The sequence below is a fragment of the Malus domestica genome, chromosome 05 (genome assembly GCF_042453785.1).
Source record: "Malus domestica chromosome 05, GDT2T_hap1".
Lineage (NCBI taxonomy): Eukaryota > Viridiplantae > Streptophyta > Magnoliopsida > Rosales > Rosaceae > Malus > Malus domestica.
Genome location: NC_091665.1, coordinates 8,914,632 through 8,942,253, shown reverse-complemented (window position 1 = coordinate 8,942,253; position 27,622 = coordinate 8,914,632). Strand labels below are relative to the sequence as shown.

Here is a 27,622-nt window from a genome sequence, read left to right as displayed (position 1 = left end):
TTTGCTTTTGCAAATGGTGCCCCAATCTGTCCTTTGATGGTGTGTTCAAATTCAAAATGTTGATCCCAAAACAGAAAACGTCAATACTGGAGACGCGCGCACGAAATAGACCAATCAGCCCATCACCTCATGCAGCATACACTCGAAAAAACAAATTATGAATCAAGTACAATACAAGAGATGTCGGGGAATTCTAGTTCTTCGATTGAAAATATGTGAAACCTTGTTCCAAGTCCATACTTTCCTGCTACCCCCTTAACTCTTCCTGTCCGAAAAAACTACTCATATAAATAACTGCTAAATGAAATCACAAACTCAAAAAATGTTTGACCGACGGAAACTTCTTTCAAGTTATAACACGTACCTGCCTCAAGAAAGTGGCGTCGAAGAGCAAGTATCAGCTCAACCTTGTTCCAAAAGTCAAAAATGGTGTTGGTATTACCACAAACTGCTTCTGAGTATTGTTGTTTGGGGACTGAAAGAAGCTTCCCTTGACATAAATACGAAACACAATCGTTCATGAGCTCAGCAAGTTTCACTCATGTGGTACCGTCTTCATTTTAATAAATTGTGCACTGGGTTGCGATTCACACTTGGCATGAGCATCTGGGGATAATTTTTTAAGGAAAGACTTTGTCAGCTTAAGGGTTGTTATCATCTGAAGGATCCTGCTACAAAACTTCCGCGCTTCAGCCTGCCTTGACTGTTTTTCTGATATATTTGTCAGCAATTGTTCTATCAGACGACAGAGTTTCGGCAGATGGCTTTTCATGATATTCTTCAGCGCTTCCTGGCTACTTCCATCAGTGGAGCCCAGGGACTTCAATATTTCACTCACCAAATCAAGTGCTTCTACTCGCCGAAAATCTGACTTTGAAGTGCCACATTTCTCCAACAGGAAGCCAAACAGATGGTGCCCTACCCATGGCCTTCTTCTAAATATTTCTTTCAAAAATCCAGATTTGATTTGAGATTTTTTACTATTGAAATACTCCACTAGAACTCCCTGGAAAATATCAAAAATCCTCTGCAGCTCAGACTCCGGAAAATTTCTTGCTTCAACGATCTTCAGAATCCAGAAAGTGGAGCTCTGTGCAAGGCTAGTAATCATTTTGTGTCGGTTCCATGAAGCTGACTGTTTCTTCTTGGACAGGTTGGTTGCCGATTTCTTTCTCTTAATAGGTTTTGAGGCCAACTTCAGATTCTTTTGCAGCAAAGATTCTAAAGTAGATAATTGCACATCTTCACCCTTCGGATAGTCCTTTGCTTTAAAAATTTTCTTTTGCATTATCCCCCATACACGCTGTCCTAGCTGCTCACTACTTTCTGCACTGGGTGGTTCAATAAATGCCCGAGCTAAGTTTGAGTACACCAACAAAACCTGCGGCTTGCCTGTTTAATTGAGTCAACCAGGTGCACAAATACAGATATCAGATATCAGATCTATGAATCCCAATTTCATTATAAAACACATAACCCAACAAGCTAAACTTAAATGAAAGAAATATATTTTTTAATTCGTGCTTGCAAAACATGTTGCAAGCCATTTCCGTATTTCAACTAATTTGAATAAAACACACTTGCCTGGATTTTCATGTAGGTAAATTTCTAGCAATGAAAGAACACGAAGCTTAAACAGCATGAGTTGGTGATGTGCAGTGTCACCCCCAGCTAGATTCTTTCGCTCTTTGAAGATCTGGGTAAGGTAAGTATCCATTCGAAACATTGCATCATCATCCATTCCTCCATCAGAATCATCAGAAGCTTCAGGATTTTCTTTGCCAACTGCCTCAACTGCATCAGCAGCCTCAGAGTCGGCCTCAGAGTCATCTGGCTGCTCATCACTGTCACCTGTTTCACCTGTCTCAGCCTTATCAATTCCCTCATCTTCTTCAATGTTAAGAAAATCTTCATCATCTTCTTCATCGTCAAAAATGTCGTCACTATCAGCATCTTGATGTCTAGCAGGTTTCAAATTCTTCCTGATGACCCTCAACATCCGCAACAGACCATCATCCGTGATATCATCACAGAAGCATTTAAAAACCTACAAGACATGGACTCCAGATAATTAGTCTATTTAGGTTTTGCTTAAAACATCCTCACATGTGTGCACGCACAGAGGCACACATACACACACACGTATACACACATACACAGGAAGATTTCTAAACATATATGCACTGCAGTATTCTAGTTCATCAATTTGGTATCTAATAATGTACCTCCAGCACAAAATATACTAGTCTAGCATCAGAAGAGAGAACTAAACAACCCAACTAATCATATTACAGAATTAAAAAGAATAATTCCAGTAAAGTATCAGTGAAAGCACATGATATCATTCAGAGATAAATTGTCCAACTACATAAATAAAATTCAAAACATTGTAATATCAAATAAATTCCTAACATTCCAACATAGCATATATGTAAGATAATTCAAGTATCCACAAGAACATCCATCACACCTGCTCGATTGCAGTTCGCATGGGAGCTGATGACTGTGGCAGCAAAGAAAGCAATGTATCCACAAGAACATCCATCATGGCAGGTGCACCCTCATAATCCAAGTCATCTTCTCCAGGGGAATCAAGAAGATCAGCAACAGGAAAAGCTTTCTTACAACATATCATAAGCTCAGAGACTGCTTCTAAGTATTCCTTTGGTCGAAGGAGCATTTGCAAAAGCAGCTGGATGAGTAAGTATCTTAGTGCATGCAACCTATTTGCATCACTAGTAAGCTGACAATTCCTTTCCTGCAATTGAAGCATTCAAGAAGCTTCATGTCATGCCAAAAAACATGGAAAGGACAGTACAACCAAGAAACTGAAAGACTAAAATAGAATTAATTAACAAGCATGCATCTTAAACTTGAGTTCAAAGTAGTTCTGCCGAAGATGGCCTAGAGGGTAAGACCACACAATTTACAAGACCCCGGAATAAGGCATCAATAGAATCAAACCAATCTTGAGTCGGATGAAAACAACAAAAAAAAAAGGCCTTTACTAGGAAATAACGCATCAAAAACACCATACCCTAATTTTAAAAATCTCACTGATTCCATGTTTTATGACATATTGGGGGTCATATCCAACTTATTCCAGTCTAAAATTTGAAACTCAACTTGAAATCAAAAGAAATTTAGGTTGATCAGATGCATAATTACGTGGAGTGAAGTACCTCTTCTGGGAAAGTACCTGACGTATAATTACATGGAACTAAAAACGGCCAAGGAATGTACCTCTTTTGAGAGTGAAGTTTCCATTGCTTGCAATTTTTTCAAAGTGTTTTCTTCCTCGGTTTCCAAAGGCCGAAAATATGAGACGGAAGGAATACTGCACAAAGTGCTAAGGAACCGCATAAAGTATGAGCCAAGGTCACTTTGCTCTACGCAATTTAGCAAGGGACCTGACCCCTCTCCTTTCTGAGAGTTTGCAAACAGTAACTGGAGCTGCTCAATACACATCCTGCAAAGGGCACTTGAGACGGCAGTTTTTGGCCACCTAAATGTCTCTTGTAATTCAAGGGATGTTACTTCAGACCCAAGAGATGCGGTGAACAAACCCTGAACTGCTAGAAACTTCAAAATTCCTTTTTGGACCCTAAATTTTGCTTCAGGATCCAGTTTCAAATTTTTCAATATACTGGGGAGGGATTCCACAATCCATGTTTTCAAAAAATCAGAATTTCCCATGGTTCCAACAGAATCCTTGTCTTCAACAGAACCTATATCTGAATTGTCATCTGTCGTTTGACTCTGATCTGAAGGCTCCTCAGTAGTATGTTTTTCATCCAGAAACATGTTCAACAGGTTCTGAATGAACAGCATGCAACCAGATTCTGTTCTGAAATCTGACATCAAATCCTTAACTGTTTTTGTTCGTGTAATGCCATCAAATTTTCCGTTGCTATGTTTCTGTAGAGCCACAATGACAGAAACCCTTCTCACGTCATCATCCCCAACCCAAACAGTTAAAGTTTTAAGAAAATGTTGCACAACTTTATAAAGCCAAGAATCCTTTGTAGAAAGTATATCAATCATGCACTGAACAATCTTGTATGACAGAGTAATCGAAATAAAAGATGCAGGCAACTTTGGTAGAAGAAGAAGCAGAACATCGAAGGCCAAGTGTTTGCGGTCATGAGATGATGTTAGAAGCGATCCCTCAATGATAACCTCACAGAAACACTGGAAGTTCTTTGCAATTTCTTCATCAGAAGAGCTAGACTTGCGATTCTTTTTGGGCCTTTTCAAGGAATTTGAAACAGAAATTGCATCTTCAGCCTGCAAAACTCTATCAGGTAAAAGCATGTTTACCAGAACAGGCCACACATTGTGAACACGAGGCTGACAAAAGGTGGATTCCTGTAATATTCCACACAAACCAAAAAGTTCAGGAATGGTTTTGTTAATAGTAATATTTTCCTCCATAATGAAGCTTCCATCATGCAGAAAAATATGCACGCCCACACATAAATGGAACACACCAACACAAACCCACACATAAACACAAACCCACACTACCTTCAAGCAGTTAGCAAGAGAAGACAGATGGTCAGCAGAAAACAGTTTGTCAGGGCTGAATGGAACTGGCAAAAGGTTCCCAAAACTTGAACTTTCAATAAGAGTTTTTTCTCTGATTTTCAGAGCCAGAAGCAATGCATCAGGATTTCCAATTTGAATAGCTCCTTCAAACCACTCATTAAGTCCTGGGGCCTCTAGAATGTGATTCAGCAAAGCTTCTGAGTGCAACTGCAAATATAGAATACACAGAAGTAAATGCATTAGGACATGATGATGGCAAGGACCTATGTATTCACAATAAAAAAAATCGGGTTAAAAAAAACAAGGAGCTAAAGCAAAGCAGTGGAAACAGAAGCAAGAACCCCTGTCTCTGCACACAGAAGGACATATTCTAGAAGAGGAAACGCTTCAACCCCTCAAAATGAAGGCAAAATGTACGTACAAGAACCATTCACCAAAGTGTAGAATACAAAGACTTAAATTCTCTCTCTATATCCCACCCCTTCAATTTCGGCCTGGATTCTTACAAAGGAACCCTGGGACTAACTGTTATAGCCTGATCTGATAATATATTTGAATGAAAAATGTTTTTCTTTTCCTTCTAGTTCTATATCATTTAACAACTTGAACTTGACTAGAACTACAAGCATGAAAGTCCTGTTAGAAGACAAAGAAAAGAGATCCTCAATCAAGCTGTAAAATGTAGACTTCAAAGCATAGAATCACACCAGTTGAAACCACCGCTGCAGCCTCCAGATGCTGTCTAAAGGCTACAATGTTAACCAGTTCTCATACACCAAAGCATGATTTATGGTAAAGTACAAAATTTAGGTACGAAATTGTCTTACAAAATTTGTACAAAGGAAGGTTGTATTTAGAAACACATAATCACAGACACCATATTTATTTTTACAGTTAATTTATCTATTGTGGATATTCAATAAAACAATGTAGAATACATTATAGAATAATGCAACTAACATATAAAGTCTGCAATTGTGAGTGAAATAAACTTAACAGGATGATCTTCACTAAATGAAAGCAATGATGAAAAGAAATAAAAAGACACAAGTTTTACTTGCTTTTTCTGTCTTCTAAAATAAATTGAATATGAACTATGGCATGTCCCTTAAACAGGACAAGAAGCGATAAACAGTGGCATGTCCCTTAATGAGATGGCACTTGATGAAATGCAGAGAAATTAATCTACATGAAATGCTTCGGCAACTGCATGACCAAATCAAGGGCCATTTGAATTTAATGTACATTTACATCTAGGATAGAACAATTTAATAAAAGCCCAGCCTACTGTACTACAGAGGCATAAACAATTGGAAAGCTAAGACAACGTCAAGAATTTTGACAAATTTTAAAGCCACCTAGTCTGTGCTGATAAATAAAATCCGAATAATTGATGAAAAGTTATCTGCAGATCAACTAAATTCATGGATTGTTTGGTAATTTGGCCAGTGCTCGGAAATTCATTTCAGGGATTCACCACTGACAAATGTTGACTACTACACAAACGATTAAACAAAACCCAAAATTATATTTAACAAAAATTTAAGACTCAAAAGACCATTTGCATGGTGTTGTAACTCGATCAACAAAGTCAGGTTTAGGAGCTGATGCATAATTAACACACAGTCCAATGACATAACATGCTAAGTTTATACAGCCAGTCTAAATATATCTGCTTATTCAATGAGTTGAAAAAAAAAAACAACTTAATAATCAGTATAAATTCAGAACAATCATGTAGCAAACATTTGATTGGAACTGAATTTTGTGGCATAGATCGCTGAAATCATCATCGTTATTGACCAGGCATAAAGATTATATATTGTCCACATGCAAGGCAATATTTCGTTTATCAGGAAAATTTACCTTCTCGATCAAGTCTACAATAACCGAAACAACAGGCTCTTGCAAGTATCGTTTCTTTGATGCAAGGGCAATGAGAGGACTAGTGAATTCCTTTATGAGAGGAGTATTTCTATCAGAAACCCACTCCTCAGCTAGTCTTCCTGATCGGGCAATAGCACCATAAGCAAATAAGCGACCCAAAAGATGATCCCTTTGTTCCTGCAATGCAACGAGGAAGCAATAACTAAACTTTCTAGGGAAAATACAGCAATTGAATCAAAGAATTCTTTGAAATATAAAGCAAAGGTTTTGCCTACCTGACCCTTCATTGATGAAGAGACCTCTAAGAAATCAACAATAAGTTTCAACAATGAGTTCACCTTGATGCTGGGGATCGTACTTACTAAAATACTTAAACCTAATGCAAACCCTTGTCTTGCACACTGGAAAAGAAATATAGTACATATAACAAAAGTTAGCCACACAAGTTGAACATATAACAAAAGAAATATAGTATACAAAATAATTCGAAAACACGAATACCATGCCATATTCACGTATCAAGTAAGACAAAGTAATGGAGGAAAATGAAAACCTCTCTTGATGAAGAAACGCCGCGAATGAGTCTCCGCACAGCATATCTCAAGGAAGGCGCACAATCATTCAACCCATCATCCTTCTCGGCATCCAACTTCACTCCACCCTCAACCAACTCCTTATTCTCAAGCCCATCATAAGCTCTCTGCACAGCCACTAACTCCATAGCCAAAGCCTCCGCCGCGGCTTCTCTAACAGACCCATCAGCCGAAGACAAGTCCTTAAACACACCGACATGGAACTCTGGAAGAACCCCACTCGTCGAGGACGAAGCGGGCACCTCCATTGTTTTGGGTTCTTTGGGTTTGGTCTCCTCAGTGTGGAGGCGCCTCACTTTGTCCAAAGCTTTTCTTTTCTTTTGTCTCTCCATGGGTTTGACGGCTGTGGGAGCGGTAGAAGAAGAAGGGGCAGAAGCTTCTGTTGTCTCCTGCTTTGTTTTGCCCTTCTTCGATTTCTTCAGATTACTGAAGCCGCCGTCGTCAGCGACGGCATCAGCCGCAGCTTCCATGGAAGTGGAGCTTCTCTTTTTACTGCCCATATGAATCAAAATTCAATCGGAGCTTAGGATTGTGGGAATATGGGAGGCAATGGGAGAATGAAAGAAAGAGGCTGCTGGGAAGGGAAGAACCGAACAAGAAGAATAAGGGTTTAGGTTTGGGGGTTTACGTTGGACAGAAGAGGCGCTGCTTCTGTACTATAGTACGGAGGTGGGCAATAGATGCGTTTTTAAGAAGAGCCACACGATAGATCTTGACGGCTGACATGTTACGTGAGGCAACGGCTATTGGAGGGCAAAACTAATAAAATTGCTATTATGATTTACTATAAATAGTAATTACATTTATACAAGTCTACCATTTTCAAAGAAGGAAGGGTAAGAGCAAGAGTGATTACGATTCACAAATATATATATTTTTAGTGTTTTGTGCCTTGTAATTGTGTACTTAATTTTTTTTTCTTTTTGTCAAATGATAAATTTTGTTAGATTAGCTATAGGGTTTGAACCCGCACCATTATGCAAAGGCTTAATTCATTTCCACCACTGTAGTAAAGAGTCACTTGCGTACTTAATATTTATTCTTTAAGAATAAAACTCCATGTTAAATTCTGATAATTTAATTGTAATTACAAAATACAACACAGCATTACAAACAAGCATAATTAATTAAAGATAAAGGAATTTTTTTAGAATTATTTGGTATTTTATTTGTATTTTTTTAATGTTGAAAATCCAACAATCTAGATGTGTACAATGACTACATCACCTTGAAGAAAACCCTTGTGTTTGACATTTGTTTTTTTTTATTTTTTTTAATAATTAATTGACTTAATTAGTTGGGTGTAAAGAGAAATTTCGATAAATTGGGTTGAATTCAATAATGATAGATAAATAAAATAAAACATGGGTATATATTGAGATAGGATACCTTCAAGGCAAGTTTTATCAACAACATTCAGATCTCATAACAGAATTCTTCTTCAAGTACTTAAAAGAGAAAGAAAGTGATTCATTTGGCTGAAATCCTTCTCCTTCATTCTCGCATGAATAGCGAATGCCATAATTCTAAAAGCGTTAGACGCTACACAGATGGCGAGTAGAGGCCAAGCCCTTTGGAACTAGGCAAGGTTAGGTGGTTTTTTTTCTTTCCCTTTTGGGGTATATTCAATTAAGATTTTAAGTGATTCTCTGAAATTCAAGGTGTGACTGCCCGTCTCGAATGTCTATATTATTTTGTTCTCGATAGCGTGAAATGACCATTTTGCCCTTGAGCGTTGGATTGTGTTTTGTATTAGTGGGCTAAGGAAAGTGACCAATTAATTTCTTTCCTAGCTAATTGGACCCAATTAGAACTTAGGACTTTGTTTGTTTTTGGTTGGTGACCCAACTAGGACCACACACCCATACATTAACTCCCATTAACTATCTCTCTCTCCTCCCTCTCGAACCTCATTCCATTTCCGTACAATTGTATGGACAAATTTCAAACCAACCTTTGCAGGCACGGATCGAGATTGTGAAGGTGGTTTTCATGTTACTTGCAAGCCCATAAGTCGATTCATACCCTTAGTTGGTCGTAAGAACTTGTAGAACTTGAATTTCCCGAACTCCGGTGAGGGGTGATTTTCCTCTGACGTGATCGTGAAGGTTTTAAGTGGTTTTGAGACCTAAGAAGGTATTGTTCTTGCTTTTCTAGCACGTTGGATCGATTTTGGAGTGATTTTGACGTAAGAACATTCGGGTTTATATAGTTGCAGGGTTTGGTCAGTTTCCTCAAGTTTTTCCGACGAGTTTCTGTTGTTTTTAGGTCCCCAAAGTGGTAAGAATGTGTTCTACTCATTGCAAGTTTCATTTTGGTAAAAATTTCATCGAATTTGGTTGAGAAATGGAAGAGATATTAAGTTTAAAGTTTTTCCAGTTTTCGGAGACACAGACGGCGACGGTGACGGAATCCGGTGACTCGCCATAAAAGAAGGTGAATATTCCGTCACTTTGACGGAATATTCTAACGGCATCTGGTATCTTTAACGGCATATGCTTTTATTTAACGGAATATTCCCTAACGCCGTTAGGGAAGACGTCAGTGTGCCAGGCACGTGCATGCGCATGGGAGATCGAAAAAGTTTTCTAAAAATATGGGGATGTTCGTGGGGTTGAGTAGGTCATGTTGGTATATTCAAACACCCCAATTAAGCAATGTATGAGAAGTTATTACCTAGTTTTGGTTATGTGCTTTAAATAACGTTTATATAGTTGTTTCGCATATAGGTGAGATCTATCCTAAGGACGAGCGTAGTCAAGCAATGCTCGGGGGTTACGACCCATCCACATATCAGTGAGTGGGCTTTTGGTTTTCAGTATATACTTATATACTTGGTATTTTTCCCACAAAATGTGTTTAAATGAAATTATATTTTGAAATGCCATGCATATTGATTTATACTTAGACTACGAAATTGTATGGTATGTACATATGTGATTCGACGCGGTGGACGCTCAGGTAAGTATCAGGTGAGTTATAGATTGTTATTGTGAATTGATGATCCTGTGAGATGTGTTGAGAGCTCATAAACCTGCACCCCGGTGTTAGTGCTCCTGCCCGTGGTTAAGGCACAATCCTTCACGTGATGTTCACCTCCCGCACTATACGCTCACCTTGGATCTAAGTTAGGTGTATAGTCCTGTCGTACAGACCACTATAGGTGGTTCCGACTCGTAGGTGACTTGCGATTATTCGCACAATCTTCACGTGATCGTAGCATTAGAGCGTATTTATTTACACCCAGTCCTGTCGTATGGACCACATTAGGTGGTTACGACTCGTGTGCAGGCATACTTGTTGAGCTATAGATTCAGTCATACAAGCCACTTTAGGTGGATCCGGCTGATATGTTATATTTCATGAGATTATTTCACCTTAATTACTTATTTTGTTACTTTGAGATATATGGCATGGTATACTATGATTTTCACTATTCTGAGCATAGTTTTGAGATATGTCTATATATTCTATTTTCAGGGAATTTATACAGGTTTTACGGCGAGAGGTTAGAACTTTTGATAAATGAAATGGTTTTGAAAAGCTTTGTTTTTGCCCACTCACACTTTTTGTTTTGCGCCCTTCCAGGTTTTAGGTAGGAGTGCTTGTTGGTGGCCCACGAGGAATTCACGGTAGCTCTGACAGATTATCACTAGTGTAAGACCATCTTTAGTACTTTATAATTAGTATTCGTCCTGTTGGACTGCACTTAGGCTACTTATACTCTGGTTATGTGTAGTCACACTTATTATCGTTATGCACCTTACCTTATCTAGTACTCTAGTTGGTTTGGTTTTTATTTATTCGCATTTCTGTATATCATTATGCTTTCACACTGTGCACATGGCTACGTCACCCTTACGTGACGCCCAGCATGACTCGATCTAGGTCGGGGTGTGTCACAAGGTGTATTCAATTAGAATTTTAAGATAGTTTATTAAAGTCCTTAGAAATCCGGATGTATTTAATTAAGATTTTAAAGAAGTTTATAACATTCTAGGTGTATTCAATTAGAAATTGATTTTAAAGAATTTGAGAAAGTTGAAAAATTAGAGAGAATTTGAGAGATATTTTAAGCATCCACAAATCTGACATCTTCCCATGAGATTTCGAGGGAATTGAATCAAAATTTTATATGGAATCTCTACAAATCAATTAAACTCCATAAAAATCCATGGATTTATAAATCCATTAAAGTCTCTTAAATTCTCAATTGAATACGCCTCCGTAGTATACTTATACTTAAAACTACCTCAACTATTGGGTCAGTCATAATTTCATACCTCATCTTTAAAAAATGTCAATGTCATACCTCATCTATGAATTTGTTACAATTTCATACATTCCGTCAATTTGTCTGTCAATTCTTCCGTTAAACAGTGACGAGGCTTGAAAAGGGGCCCACTTTCAATTCCAACTAGATTAAAAAATTAACTAAATATTTAAATATTTAAAAAAAATGAAAACCAAACCAAACCCACACCCAGATCCCATTCCTTCCCACTTACCTCTCTGCAACTCTTGCCTTCTCTTCCTCCATCTGCACCTCCCTCCTATGGCGCTCCTCCCCCCTTCCCCTTCTACACACCCATCACCCTCACCACTACCCATCACCCTCTCCACAACATCTTCGATTGGGCCAACCACCATCCTGGCCGCGAGTTTATGAAAATAGGGCTCTTCGAAAATAGTGGACACGGCGTCCATTTCTCTCTGTTTCTGGTGGCAATATTGTTTACTCTGAGCATCTACATCGTCTTGTGCTTCAACAGTGGCTAGGTTCATCTGGGTTCCGGCGTATTGATGGGTTTTCTTTGGATCCAAAGCGGGTGGCTCAGCCACGATTCGGGTCACTACCAAATCATCAGAAGCAAAAAGGTGAACAGATTCGCCCACCACATTAGTATTGCATGGTGGAAGCACAACCAGAACACCCACCACATTGCCGTCAACAGCCTCAAATTCAATCCAGATCTCCAGCCCATGGGTAGTAGGCGTACATGGAGAGGGTGATGGGTGTCTAGGAAGGGAATGGGGAGGAGCGCCATGGGAGGGAGGTGGAGATAGAGGAAAGGAGGGCGGGAGTTACAGAGAGGTGAGGGGGAATGAATGGGATATGGGTGTGGGTGTGGGTTTTTATTTTTTAGTTTTTTAATATTTAGTTAATTTTTTTAATCTAGTTGGTATTGAAAGTGGACCCCATCTCAAGTCAAGTCACTATTTAATGGAAAAATTAACAGACAAATTGACGGAATGTATGAAATTTTAACAAATTTGTAAATGAGGTATGACATTGCCATTTTTTAAAGATGGGGTATGAAACTGTGATCGATCCAATAGAGAGAGAAAGGTGCGGCAATAGTAGAGAGAAGAGAGAGATGTGTAATTGTGAAGTGTGTGTTATTCTACCCCATTGTGCTTTTATTTATAGTAGTAGGATAGGTAAAAGCCTTTCCCTTTAGGATTACAACATTTAATAGGTAATCAACTCCTAATAGGAATATAAGAGATATTCCAAGATATACTAGGATTTACACAATCACATTCCTAATTTAATAGGACTATAACACTCCCCCTTGAGTGTGTAAATACTTAAGTAAATAGTACATCAGGTCTTCAGTGATGAAGCAAGTATAGTTGATGAAGTCATCGGCACAATGAGCGAATGCGAGTCTCCAATCAACCGAAGAATGCATAAAAAGTAAAACTCACAAAACCTCACTATGGTAAAACCCAAGGCGGGAGAAAAACCCATAGACTAAGAAGAAAAGTGAGAAGTTGCATTAAGTCAAAACTATATGTCTTTTGGACGCAAGTAGAATAACTCACAAGAGTATGATCAGCCCAGGATGGGTGCCTCGTTAAAACCTAGTTAGGTAGCAAAAATCCAGTGGGAAAATGCTCCTAATCATAGGGAAAAAGAGTACATTAAGATCAAGTGAGTATACTTCTGGATACTCCCCCGGGTTTGACATAACTTCCAAATGAGAACTACAAGCATTTGCATATGAATAGTTAGGCATACCAATTCCTCGGACAAGCTTCTGCAAGGTTAACTTCGGCAGTGATGCCGTGTAAAGGTCGGCAAAGTTGTTTGGGATCGGCTTGCATGACTTCAATCTCCTGATGCTTTGCTGATGTAGACGTAATATGTCTTGGTGTTGACTTTGTTGATGTATCATGGCTTGGTCGGGTGGATACATGCGGCATAATCTTCATGGATCGTTGTTGGGACTCAACGATAGATGAAAACACAACAAATAATTCGAATATGCTTAACAAGAACTCCTAACCATGTCTCACTTGTGGCGTAGTGAAGTGAGGTGAGTCTTGGAACGATTCGAAGATTTCGCAACTAAGGTCATATCATGGACCTCCAAGATATTGCGATATCCCTAACGGTAAAGACATAACTATTTGAGGATTTTGCCTTGTGCGGGTTTGATAAGTAACATGCGTCAGCATAACAAATAAGGCAAACAGCATTCCGAGGATCAGGGGGGTTGGATCCATTCGAGATGCGTTGGGATTTACCCTCGTAGTACCTTTAGGGTACGTCTTTAATACCAATTCAGTGGTTGCGTGTAGGCGTGGTGCTGCATCTTTACCAAGATCAACAACAAGTGAAATGTCCTGTCTAAATACAATGAGCTAAGTACAACGAAGCGCAAAGTTGAACTCAGATATGGAATTTCGGATTCCATAACCTCTTAAAGGGTCTCATTTGCTTATAAAGTATGAACGATCAAAGGTATACTCAAAGGTGATACATTCAGGGTGTAGTTCGACTAGTAAACCAAAATATCATCAGAACAATGCTTGAACTTCAGGTTAAAGCATAAATGAGTTTTCCTAAGATCCTTCATCTTAAATTCCCTCTTCTGGTGCGAGGCAGTTTTCTCAAGCTCTTCCGGAGTCTTAGTGAGATTCTTGCCAAAGACATAAACTGTAACTCTAGCAATTTGGAAAAAGACATTTATCGTTTAACACGCAAGGGCATAATTCATATCCCTGACTGATCAAATAATCACTTAGATGGATATACCACATCTGTCAGATTGTAAGTGAATGCCTCAAACAAGTTAAGAGGGTGTTCCGTGGTTTTGTAACTATTTGAAACAGTCCATGTAATTCTTCAGGAATTTACATGTAAATCTTCGTATCTATATCCTCATGAAGAAAACACTAACCATATTTCATAATGCTACTATCAATCACATGACGTTTTGAGAGAAACCTTGCGCCGTAAGGCGTGCATCATATCGCAGTATTTCATTCATCTCAATATGCTTCCTTTTTTACTTGTAATACAACAGGGTTATCTTGGGTAGTGTAGGGACAATAAGTCCAATACACACTTTGGTAAGGAATTTGACATGGATTGTCATTTCAGTTGTCCAATTAGTTCTACGTTGCCACTTAATCAACGGAACACGGTTCGATATCATCACTTTTCATTTATGTCGGTAACTATCATATAAGTGAAAACATCATTGATGGTAATCTTATTTCAATTCCATTTAGCTCATCCAAACTAGTATACTGGACCAAGAACTTCAAGTCTCGGGAGTAATCCGGATTAATCTCATGAGATGGAAATGATTTGAGACAGCGATCGAGTTTAGATTCATTGTTGTGCCGTATCTTCCTCTTCTAGGGAAGTGAATTCTACGAACCGAATGATTTGTCATGCTCCAGGCCAAGATAAATTGATTGGCTATCCACTGGTGTACCGGACCGTCCAACAAGGGTGGCACACCTTTCAGGGATGTTGACTTGACGTCCGTTAAGTACGTCTATCCTTGTAGGCATGTTTGCAGCTGGTATATGATCTTGTCACTTTAGCTAGATCAGAGGAATGCATCTGAAGCAGCATTCTGAAATCTAGAATTCATCGCACTTACTTATCATACTTGTGCAGTATAGGGATTAAGATGAGACATAGTGGGCAACGTCCACTCAAATTCGCGTCGTTCTACAGGAACGTTCATGTTTTTATCTCCCACTAACAGCTGGAAGACTGTCTCATTAAAGTGACAACCAGCAAATGAGCAGTAAAAAGATCGCATGCAAGGGCTCGAAGAGAGCTAGTGTGAAGGAGAATCATAATCGACAAAGATTCACATCCTTCTTTGAGGACCCATGGTGGTATGTTGCGGCGGCGCAACTTGGCACATGGAATGCACACCCAAGTGCGTAAATACGAAAATCGTCAAGTTCGTACCCAGTAACCAATTGTAACGTCATATAGGTTGGGTGGCAATGGACCTCAAGGTGGGCCAACATAACTGCGTATAAGGATTGCATAGCTCTAGGCAGAAACCGAAAACTTGGTACGTTTACCAAAATTCGGGCGACATTTAAATTGCGATTTATGATCACTAGGCGAGGCTATTTAGGGTGAATCATGGGAATTCGATGTTCAATTATAAACCCAAAATACATGCAATAATTTATCGAAAAATTGTCGATATAAACTCTCCGACATTATCTAGTCTCCCAAACCTTGAGGGATAAGTAGAATGGTGAACCCTTAATCGGCCATGAGGTTTAGCAATAATGTGTGTGGACAAACATGTGACCAGTTTGTCGATTCATCAACCAAAACCTTAAGTATTTATATGATCCGCATTTTGGTTGGATTAGTCCATATATATTCCCTTGAATCCATTATGAAAAAGGAGTTGTGTTGTATCTTTGCAAGGAATGATATAGAAATCAAATTTCCCAAATGAGCAGGCTTTGGCTAAGTGTGCTTGTAGGCACAAGATCCTTACTTCGGGTAAGGAGATGCGTCGTAGCATCATTGTTTGACCTAAGTGTCTCAAATGGTCGTGCCAAAACAAGTAAACTGCTCAATCACCCAACTCTAGGCCAGCCACATGTGGCGTGTTCCCAGTTGGGAAACAACCTATTGGCCCCAAATCAAAGCTTCAGGCTCATTTTTAAAGGTGGTGCAAAGATATTCCACTATATTTTCTTTAGTGGTTCATTTATGATCATTGTCATCTCGAATATCCTTAAAAACTCAACGACAGGGAGAATTTAAGGTCCCTTAAATAGTGACTTAGTACCATTCATACAACGAGGAGCGTGCCAATGCTCTTAATCAGGTTGGAAAGACTTGAAGTCATTGTTAGAAATGTGATTTAGGTGTAAAGTTAGTGTGCGTAGTACGCATTCATCTAGACAACTAACTTTCCCACATTCCTACCTAATCATGTGTTTAATTGAATTGGTCACATGTATGAAGAAACATGATTCAATTAACTTATATTCAAGGACAATATCAATAAGATTATCCATAAGTAAAACATACACCAAACTTGAATCCAAGAACATGAAAAAATGTTCACAAAGTAAATGGTTTACTAAGGGGATTCGACCAACAAGGCCATCCATGTCAAAATTCTGCTTTTCCAATGATGTTTGGTGAAGCAAAATTAGTCTTACATATATCACTCCTCAACAACATTGGTTGGGGCACGAATAGGTGCATAACCAATGATCTATTCCATCAAGACGGAAGTAGATTCTGCAGGGTTGAGGTTTGAAAATATTTTCCTTTAGTCTTGAAGTTTTAGGTCTTAGGTACCAAAGATCATGCTTTGGGCATGATGCCACACCTTGGCAAGCCCTGATTCTACCATATGTAAAAACAAACTCGAAATTGGATTGTGAGAGAATATGTCATTCGGTGTTTCCCTGCTGAACCAGTGCATCACCATTCAGTAGGCTTTGACCGAACTGGGTCGAGCTATTCGGTAAACTCCAGCCGAACTGGGTCCATACCTTTCTCTCACGTTTGTGGTAGTAATCAGATCTGAGAATTTGGTAAACTTCCACTTTCTACACTACTGTTTCAGGGGCGAGTTAGAAACAAGGAACGACGAGAAAAGTATTCTCTAGTCAAAATTCGATCAGATTTATAAACTTCAGAATTGTACTTATTCATGGACATAATCATGGTGTGCTTCAGGCAATGTCTTTCATGATTAGATAGTCCGTATAAGCTAGCCAAAGAGCCATGGAATCCTCGATCGGGAGGTATTTCCATTTGTAATGCTTTGAGCATAAGTCTTCGAAAGAAGATCATGGCGGAAGCTTATTCAGCTCTTTCATGCCATTGTTGGCTTCAATGGTTTCTCAGCTTCTTGATAGTCAAGTGGAGATTCACATCTTGTACCCCACATAAAGTGGTTTCTAATAGAAAACGTCCAAATCAGGAAAATCAAACTTGTGACGGTTCGACAATCCACTGAATTGGAGGGAACAAGATTGTGATTGTTGCTATGGGAAGGAATCATCCATAAGCATCAAAGTTAGAACATTTGAGTTCTAAGATATGGTTTTCGTGAAAAACTTCGGGTTTTCATGGGTGTATTGTTTTATGAAAACTTCGGGTTTCAAAGGCACTAAATTTGAAACTACAAGTTCAATTTAGTTTATGAACGTTTAATTCATAAAAGAGAGGTTCCTGCAAGAACCCATAATGCAATATACAACTAAGTGTAGAGGATTTGAGGTTATTCGGGAACTCAAGTGTGAGAGCTTCGGGACTACGAAAGTAAGTCAACGGTTCAAAGTATAAAAATAAATTATTGAATCGTTAATGTCCAAAAGTGATTTTCAGGTCAATAATTTTGGATTCATTTTCAGATTAATGGACTGCAGGTCACTTTTAATTAATTCAATAGATCTGGACCATTCGAGGTCGATCGTAGAAGCAAAATATTACAAAGTTTCAGGCCATATTTGTGGGCTAGATGGCTGTAGGCCATATAAAAGAAACAACCTAAAATCGGTTAAGGCCGTGAAATCAGGCACCAAAAATAAAAAATTTATGAGTGCAGGCTAAAAAAAAAAACAAGCCAAAAAAATGGCTTTAGGCCTAGAACTAAAGGCAGCCCATGCAACTTAGGCAATTTGTAATTGCAGGAAGGAGTGGGCCAGTCAGCTACTGGCTGATAGAAGGCGGATCGAGAAAGCCCAATAATGCAAAAAGGGTTGCTCGTATGCGGACTGAGACCTGAATGCGATCAGATGCAGAAGCCCAGATTGTTTTGGGTAAGCCCCTTGGCTTGGCTTCAGGCCAGCGAGGTGTAGCACAATGACTTTCACTTATTTTTATTTTTTCATATTTCTAGGGTTTTCAGAACCCAAAAAAAAAAAAAAAAAAAATCATGCTTCTATTTTATTTCAATTCTTTGACTCATAAATTTCACATAGCGATTTTATAATTGCGTAATGCATGAAACAAATATATATATTGACAAATATATGAACATATACAATATATATATATATATATATATATATATATATATATCGGAAGGAAAATATAAACATAGGGAGGTTCATGTATCATGGGGAATGTTTTCATGCTTCAAGGTCGTTTCAAATATCTTACTTTATTTTAAGCGTACCTGATTGGCAGAAAACAACAAGAGCCTTTGAATTTGTAGAAGATCATTATCAGAAAGCCGGAATTGCATCTCCAATGTGTTGTATCACGTTCAACACAGAAAAATTAAATTGAATCAATAACATGTAGATCAATTCAAAATAATAAATTAATCATAAAAAGAATGATTAAAACGTAATACTCCCCTGATTGAAGATCAAACTCTCTTTAGCGCAGTGTCAAAAGCGTGCTGATAACGTGTTGTAGGCATAATTTATTAAACAATTATGGAGGCCATAGAGAGAGAGGTGCGGCAATAGTAGAGAGAAGAGAGAGATGTGTAATTGTGAGATGTGTGTTATTCCACCTCATTGTGCCTTTATTTATAGTAGTAGGATATGTAAAAATCTTTCCCTTTAGGATTGCAATATTTAATAGGTAATCAACTCCTAATAGGAATATAAGAGATATTCCAAGATATACTAGGATTTACACAATCACATTCCTAATCTAATAGGACTGCAACACAACTTACAAAAAAAATGATATATAAATTACTAAATATTAGTACATATTGAAAAATGGAGAACAAGTATATATTAAATGAGTATCCAAGTCTTTTACAATTTATTGAAAACATAAAAAATGCAAAATGCAAATTGAGAGTGGTGACTCTAAGGCATTTCTTAAATGAAAATAATAACAAAAAATGTCACTAAACCACCAACCAACATATGTCCACCTAGCGGATAGGTGGCACTTAAGACGAGTTTAGAAGGCTAGGGGGGGCGCCTAGACTAGTCTAGATGCTCGTTGTTATTTTTTAAAAGCATAAGAATTAATCATGACGATGACTGTGGAGCCAAAAATAATCACAAGATGACATGTGGATTTTTGGGTAAAAGAGGACAAAAGTACTCTTGCGGTACAACGAGGTTCCTACACACGAGCAACGGACAACTCTCTTTCAACCAAGTCAAAAGTGCTCAAAATAGGTAACAATTTAAAGCTTATTTCATCAAATCATTTCTATAAGGTAATTCCCAAAACCTAATTTATTCCATATATTTTCTATTTCATTATTTAGCTAATCAATTAGCTAAATAATACATTCATTTCATATTTCTTAAAACCTTCCTTTAAAAACATAATAATTGATTAATTAAGGGATTTATTGCCTAATCAATCCCCTAATTATCAATTAAGTCACCCATTTAATCCCAAAACCATATCAATGGCCGGGCAACCCCATCCAAGAAAGAATCCATCATATTTTCTACCTTTTTCTATCATTTTCTCCTTTTTAATTACACTAATTAGCTAGCTAATAAATCCCATAAACACCAAAACATTCCCTTTATGTTTAATTAGCCAATTAATCATAATAAATTGGCTAATTAAACCAAAATTTATTCCAAAAAACCAACCTATGGCCGGCCACTCTTTTCTCCAAAGAGGACCAGCCTATCCCTATATATAGGCTCCCATTTTCACCAAAAAGTCATGCCAACACTTCGGCAAAAATCCCAAAATTCTCTAAACACTCTTTCTTTCTAAATTCTAACTTTGGCATCGGAGGTTCTTTGGCCAAAGCCCCCCATTCATCGTGGGCGCGTGAGGCTCTTGGCTTTAACCTAAGGTGTTAATTGTTTTCTAGGTGCAAAATTGTTCAAGATCAAGGAAGAAGAAATTTGCATCCACAATGACCAACTGCCTAAGCATGACCTTTTAGAACATTGGTGGGTGTTTAGAGTCATACCCCCAATGAATACCATAACTTGTTATCACATAACGCTCACATCTCGAATTTTTTTCTATAATATAAGCTGCTATTTTTTTTGTTGGGCACAGGTAAATTCATTACCAACAAAGCAAGATTGCAAAAAATGAGGCCTAAATACAAAAGTAAGCACAAGGCATAAGAATGAACCTTCCTTACAATCAAAAGTCAGAGCCTAATACTGGAGATTTTTTTTTATTGTGGCCGGAATACGGGTGATACACCACGTGTTTTTATATAAGTGGTGAGAAATTTTATTTTTTAAATGATTAACATTTTAACATACATATGCCACCATGTGTACCGGTCACACTGAAAAATCTCTCATACTATACAAACTGGAGCCCACAACTGAAAAGACAAAACACAAAGAACCCTAGGAACTTGTGCTCTCCCTACCTGGTTTGGTATTGTTGTACTTTGAAAAAAAACTGTTTCTGCTGTGCTGTAAAAATAAGCAGCTGTGAAATAAAGAAGTAGAGTGTTTGGTATACTTTTTTGTAAAAGTGTTTTTGAAAAAAAAAAAAAAGCAGTATTATAGTGTTTGATAAACTTTTATGTAAAATAGATGTGAAAAAAAAGCTGATTTTTCAAAGCTGGGTTTTGCAGCTTTGTGTTTTTAGCTTTTTTTACCCAAAACTGTGAAAAAAAAAAAGCTGAAGCTGAATGTTTACCAAACATTAAAAAGCTCCCAGCTTTTTTTTATAGCCATTTTTTTAAAAATCAACTTAGTATCAAACCAAGGCTAACGTTGCCGCTTGAAATCTGAGCACTAAGAGTAAGTCCACCCTAAGGACTTTGTGCCAGCACCCAGCCCATTTATCCATTACAATGAACAGTAATAGACTCCAATGAATAGTAATAGGCCAATGCATCTCCACCTCTAACAAAAAATAGCCTAGTCAATTTTATTAAAATATTATTATTTTTTATTATAAAATAATAAAAATAATTATTTTTTTTATTATAAACTAATTATTATAAAGCGGGCGGGATCGAACCTGCAAGTTTCGCGGGGGGATCTTTCGTGGAAGGATAATTCACGGGAAGCAGGAAGCGGGTGAAAGCCGCTTGCGGCGGTGAAGTAGCCGCCGCCAGTGGACAAGAGGGGGGTTTTAAGAGTGAGGTCGAGCGGGAGCGGAGACGGCGGGGAGGAGGACTCCACGATGCTGCTGTGGCTGTTGCTAATGTTCGTCGTCGCAGATAATTTGGCGGCGTTGTTCATGTTGGCGATGTTGACGGCATCGAGATGGAGCTCAGTGGGGGTGGGGAAGTTGGTCTTCGCCTTGCCTCCGTGGCTCCTTGCCCTCGACACCACGCTGGCATCAGCTAGGCGTCACTTGAGCCGGTCCCAAGGTCTGTCGATTTTAGGCCGGCCTGTGGACTGGCTTGGGGTGGGTGCCAGTCGATTCCACGGGGTGAAGTGGATTGGCTGAGTCTCAGTGTGTTTTTTCCACTAGGTGCCGGCCTATCCCACCCCTGGTGGACTTGCTCTAAGGAAGAGACTAAAGCCTCGACAGGAGATTCGGAGAGGACGGTGTAGTAGCATCCTTTCGGAGCACGCAACTGACGTCATCCTCAAGCGTTCAAAGGACGGGTCAAACGTGACTCACGAACTCTACAACCCAGCATCGCATATGCGAAATCCATAATTGTGGTAAGTTGAGAGAGGGACACCAGCAGCAAAGAGATACAAGAAGACATCAAACCCAGTAGGCTCAAAAGTAAAACAGCCGGCAAAATCATAATGCTGATCAAATAGAAGCTGACGCCACATGTATCTGGCCAATAACCACCAAAATAGCCGCCGTGAAGCCACCAAATTCAAAGTGGATCCGCAAAGGCCAAGGCACAGCCAAATCAACCCAAAAATGGCAAGTATATCCACAGCAAAAATCAAATCTCAAGTTTCATTTATCGAGATTGTCCAAAGCTGTAAGATGTAATTTTTGGTTAAGGGACAAGGGTGGGAAAGAAAACAATTGACATGGACTGATCTGGAGGTTCGTGATGGAAAACTGGGTTCATTACTCTCGCTGTTCCTGTGCAATTTTGTCGTTCAAAATAAATAACCTAGATTAGAATCGAACCACAAGGACGAAATGAAGTGATTTTAAGTATCCCGAGGCTTACCCCAATCTGGAAGACGAGGAATCTCGCCGAAGTTCCTCCTCCACGCTGTAGCTTGGTGGTTCGTGAGTCTCCATTCAAGTTCCGAGGATACAGAAGAGGGTTGATGCTTGGTGACATGGTTTTCTGCCATGGAAAAATGGCAATGATAGTGTGGTCTCCTCGGATTTACAGAGGAGGGTAAACCTCTCACAAACGGGGAGAGTAGACTTTTACTAATTAGCTTCACAAAAATAAATGTAAGCTGTTTTTTATTTTTAACAAATAATATGATCTACATTACAGGGTGAAAGTGTGAGCAAAGCCTTTCAATAAGATAGCAATAATATAATTCACAACAATTCAACCTAATTCAACCTAAGACGGATATTAAATATAAGCTGTTATTGACACTGATAGAACACATCCTATGCAGAAGCATTCTGAATCTATTTCTTTATTCAAAATACGATGAACAGTGATAAGTCCGGACAAAACTAGGCATAACTTACCAGAAGAAAAATCCGCCCCCACTGACTCACCGACTACAAGAAAATCTCAATTAATAAGTCTACTTATGGGCAAACTAGATTATGGCTATCCTAATACATTTTAAAACTCCCAACACTTGGATACAAAAAAACCCACATAAATGACGTCTTACGCCTCGACAGTGAATCAGAAACCACCCGTAAGGAAAATTCCGAGTTACCAGCTTCAGCCACCTCACTTCTTCACTTCTTCGTAATCTGCCTCAGGAGCTTGGTCTCCACCCTGTGATCCACCAGAAGACGAGTCGCCACCAGAACCCTTTGACATGTGTTCCCCAATCTTAGAAACAGCTTTGTTTGCAGCTTCAAGCTTGGCCTTGATTTCATCGGCATTGTCCTCTCCCATTGCCTTCCTCAAATCTGCTACCGCATCCTCAATTTCTTTGGCAACTTCACTTGGAACCTTGTCACGATACTCGTTCAAGCTCTTCTCAATACTGTAGATGGTTGTATCTGCACTATTTCTGAGGTCAATCAATGCTTTCCTCTCCTGATCCTTCTGAGCATGCAGCTCCGCTTCCTTCACCATCTTTTCAATCTCCTCGTCACTAAGGCCCCCAGATGAGCGGATAGTAATCTGCTGCTCTTTGTTGGTGGCCTTGTCCTTGGCAGAAACAGTGACAATACCGTTGGCATCAATATCAAAGGTGACTTCGATCTGAGGCAGGCCTCTTGGTGCTGGAGGAATTCCTACGAGTTCAAACTCTCCCAACATCTTGTTGTCAGAAGCCATCTCACGCTCTCCTTGTAGCACCTTGATACCCACTTGGGTTTGGTTATCAGCTGCAGTAGAAAACACCTGCAATGATACAAATACAAATTAGGAACACAAGATGCACAACAAAAGGAAAGAATCCGACACTTGGGCATAATATTTAGTCAGATCAAACTCTAAGGCCGATCCAGCCGTATTAATTCTAATTAGAAAAGATGCAATTAACTCTAGCTAGAAGATATTAACAAATAAAATGCTTCCTCCAAAAATTGCCCTTTGACACAACACACCTAGTCAATGTAATTTGAAATATGTTTGGCCTTAACGACTAACCTGACTCTTCTTGGTTGGAATTGTCGTGTTGCGACTGATCAGCCTGGTGAATATTCCACCTAATGTTTCAATACCTAGTGATAAAGGAGTAACATCCAAAAGAAGCAACTCCTTAACATCACCACGAAGGATACCGCCTTGGATGGCAGCTCCCATAGCAACAGCCTCATCAGGGTTCACTCCTTTGCTTGGGCTCTTTCCAAATATTTCTGTAACGACCTCTTGCACTTTGGGAACACGAGTCATCCCTCCAACAAGCAGAACCTCATCCACATCCTTAATGGATGTATTAGCGTCCTTCAAACAGTTCTTACACGGGGCCTTTGTCCTCTCAATCAAGTGATTGACCAGACTTTCAAATTTGGATCTAGTCAATGTGATGTTCAGATGTTTAGCACCCGAAGAATCAGCTGTGATGAAGGGAAGGTTTATCTCAGTTTGAGATGTTGATGAAAGTTCAATCTTAGCCTTCTCAGCTGCCTCCCTAAGCCTCTGCAAGGCAAGCCTATCCTTTGACAAATCAATACCCTCCGTCCTCTTGAATTCACTCACCAAGAAGTCCAACAACGCATTGTCAAAATCCTCTCCTCCCAAGAATGTGTCGCCGTTTGTTGCTTTCACCTAGATAAGACAAAGTTGTTGACAATATTGTCCAAAATGAAGGAAAATAAAAAGATTTAAGTTAATGGGAGTAGCAAACCTCAAAAACACCATTGGATATCTCGAGAATGGATACATCAAATGTTCCCCCACCAAGATCAAACACTGCTATGAGCCCTTCCTTGTTGTTCATACCATAGGAAAGTGCAGCAGCAGTTGGCTCATTGATGATTCTCTGCACATCTAGACCTGCAATTCTGCCAGCATCCTTGGTTGCTTGTCTCTGTGCATCATTGAAATAAGCTGGAACTGTAATCACAGCTTTTGAGACACTCTTTCCAAGGTAAGCCTCTGCAGTCTCTTTCATCTTTGTTAGAACAAAGGCTCCAATTTGGCTTGGGGAGTACTGCTGTCCGTTGACTTCAACCCAAGCATCTCCATTTGGAGCCTTTACTATCTTGTATGGAACCATCTTCATTTCTTTTTGAGTTTGGGGATCCTCAAAGCGTCTACCAATCAGACGCTTGGTTCCAAAAACTGTGTTTGTGGGGTTGGTAACAGCTTGACGTTTTGCTGGAGTACCAACCAATAGTTCTCCTTTCTGGTTGAATGCAACTACTGATGGTGTGGTTCGAGCTCCTTCGGAATTCTCAATCACTTTAGGGTTCTATAACAATTTCACACAATTAGACATAAGCCACATGAGCAAAAAGCTTAAAAAATAGTAACATAAAAAACGAACTTGTAAAAAACCCGTACCTTTCCTTCCATCACGGCCACGCATGAGTTGGTTGTACCCAAGTCAATGCCAATAACATCATTTCCAGCAGGTTTGGAACTATTCATATTACAAAGATACAATTAGAAACAGAATCCAAAGTACGAAAACAAAATGACTAGTAATGTAACAAACTAGGGAATGCCCAAAATACCTGAAAGGTCTTGCCAAGCTTGCCCATTTTTGAGCAAGATGGGATGACTTAGATGCGCTGTTCAACTGCAAAAACATATATACGTAACTAATCACCGCGATATCGAACTATTAAACCGAACTTCAATTCATCTATATTTATAACCAAGCTTCCTAATCCAACCCATTTCATCAATTAGCACAAATAATCAGAATAAAAAGGCAAACTGCAACAGGGGAATTGCACTAGTTTATGCAAGATAAAAGAAAAAAACACAAAGCTCTATCAAACGATTGTAATCTGAATTAACAACAAAAACAACAATACGCCACCGCCGTACATAAAAGATTAGGAAACTATCATTAACCAATCAAACCGACAAAATAATACATCAGAAGCCCCACAAAATCAAATATTGAATTATAAATCTTTTACTCGTTCAATTCTATCGAATTACAACAAACAAATACACCATCAAATCAAGAAATTATACGTGAAGCTGAAAATCTCAAATATTCCAGCCAAAAAATATATCAAACGGAGAAATGATCGAATTGGTAACTTAAAAAGGAATCTAAGAAGATGTAAAGAGACGTACGGATCGATAGGCGCAGAGAGGAGCCGATGCGACATCACGTCGGCGCATCGAGCGGAGCAAGGCGGCGGTGGCCATGGCTGGCTAGAACAAAGAGAGAGAGATGGAGAGAGGTCGAGAAAAGACGAAAGAGGGTTTTGAGTTAGGGTTTAAGGCTTTTGTTGGGAAGCGGGTGCTTGCTTTATGAGGCGGAAAATGAGCGGAGGATGTGTGTGGAAGGTTCTGGATCCTCTACTTACATGAAACGGTGCCGTTGCGGCGTTTTTGTCATTTGTGGTTTTTATTGGCGAAATGACTCGGTTAAGTGACTTTGTTAATATGTTTGTTACGTGCCACTCAGTACTACGTGTTATTTTTTTTTCAGTTGAAAGAGAGAGGTTTATGGTTGGAATCTTGTAGATGACGAATTTGAGATCAAATTAGGCTGTGTATTAGGTGGTTTTGCCAAACTCTTTTCGCCTTTTAATGTAAAAATCTCGATATACTAAATAAAAAAAAGTTTGCTATGTGGCCAAGGAGGAAGTCTGATCCGACTTTTCCCTTGGTCATGTGCCCGCGTACTTTAGTGGGAATGGGATAAAGAAGCTTTGTAGAGCTGCAATCCGAATTTTCCAACTAGATGTGCTTTTAGATTTCCAGCCAACTTAGTTAAAATTAGTGTGCTTCGCATTTAAATTTGAATCTTATTCTTCATAGTTGAAATGATTTTTGTGTAATTGTTCGAAAAATTAGGGTTCAATTGTTATATAAATCACGTAGAAATTCAAGAATTATTATGCAAGTAAATATACAATTGAATGAATGCACATAACATGATCAACCAATATTAAATGAAACTTGAAAATACAATTCAATCAAGAACTTGATTCTTTTATTAAGACAAGTTTACGCCCTACTACAGTGTTCATTTTTGTACTGCACTTGTTCTCAAGATATGACATGTCTTTACGATAGTATCATTCCAAATCATAAAGCTTCAGTGAATCATTTTTTTTATTTAAAAAAGCAACGATAATAGACTATGATTGAGGAAAGTTGGTGAATTGTTCCTTCAAAGTCGTAACGATCTGAAGTGAATTAGACTTGTTAGGACCTGTCCCTGATTTTACAGATTTTAATACTAAAAGTGTGAAATGACCAAAATGCCCTAGAAGCAGGAGTGTTGATGTCATGCCCCAATCCCGACATACGTCCATGATCGACACGTGACGTCACCAAATACCCGTATCTATATCATACCCCGCCTTCGGGATATGGGCAAAGCACAACTCAAGATCCAACTGCGTAATAATTTTTCATATACTTTATGGCTGCATCTAACCTCCCTGTTAGACTGCCTATGTAACCTAAACAAGGATCAAGCCATTCGTAGTCCGTCATTTCACTACACTCCGACGTTTATCGCAGTACGTTCAAGCAAAAAAGCATAACATTTCTTAATCATTTATTAGAACTTGACAAGCCTGAGATTACTAGGTCTAGAGCTACATAACAAACCCACATGACATTCAAGATTTTCATTCCATCCATCATATAAATCACTATGTTTTCATCATGGTACCTCAATCCACAACATGTAACATATCAAAGAACCAA

The 27,622-nt window shown here is 38.8% G+C and overlaps 2 protein-coding genes across 3 annotated transcripts; both read right to left on the bottom strand.

The window, feature by feature from the left end:
• LOC103436567 (rDNA transcriptional regulator pol5) lies at nucleotides 1-7,688 on the bottom strand. Of its 2 annotated transcripts, none has more exons than XM_008375006.4 (9): nucleotides 6,989-7,688; nucleotides 6,711-6,836; nucleotides 6,415-6,612; nucleotides 4,528-4,755; nucleotides 3,244-4,368; nucleotides 2,471-2,758; nucleotides 1,585-2,047; nucleotides 365-1,392; nucleotides 1-265 (listed from the first exon to the last, which is right to left on the bottom strand). In XM_008375006.4, the coding sequence occupies exons 1-8, from the start codon at nucleotides 7,526-7,528 to the stop codon at nucleotides 536-538; spliced, it is 3,825 nt and encodes a 1,274-aa protein (XP_008373228.1). In that variant the 5' UTR covers nucleotides 7,529-7,688; the 3' UTR covers nucleotides 1-265; nucleotides 365-535. The 2 variants fall into 2 exon arrangements, with proteins under 2 accessions (XP_008373228.1, XP_070678325.1); XM_070822224.1 differs by having other exon boundaries at nucleotides 1-261; nucleotides 6,989-7,643.
• Nucleotides 7,689-22,752: 15,064 nt separating this feature from the next.
• On the bottom strand, nucleotides 22,753-26,263 carry LOC103436566 (heat shock 70 kDa protein, mitochondrial). Its single transcript, XM_008375005.4, has 6 exons — nucleotides 26,030-26,263; nucleotides 25,453-25,517; nucleotides 25,280-25,358; nucleotides 24,621-25,187; nucleotides 23,921-24,541; nucleotides 22,753-23,671 (listed from the first exon to the last, which is right to left on the bottom strand). The coding sequence occupies exons 1-6, from the start codon at nucleotides 26,102-26,104 to the stop codon at nucleotides 23,048-23,050; spliced, it is 2,031 nt and encodes a 676-aa protein (XP_008373227.1). The 5' UTR covers nucleotides 26,105-26,263; the 3' UTR covers nucleotides 22,753-23,047.
• Nucleotides 26,264-27,622: the final 1,359 nt, after the last annotated feature.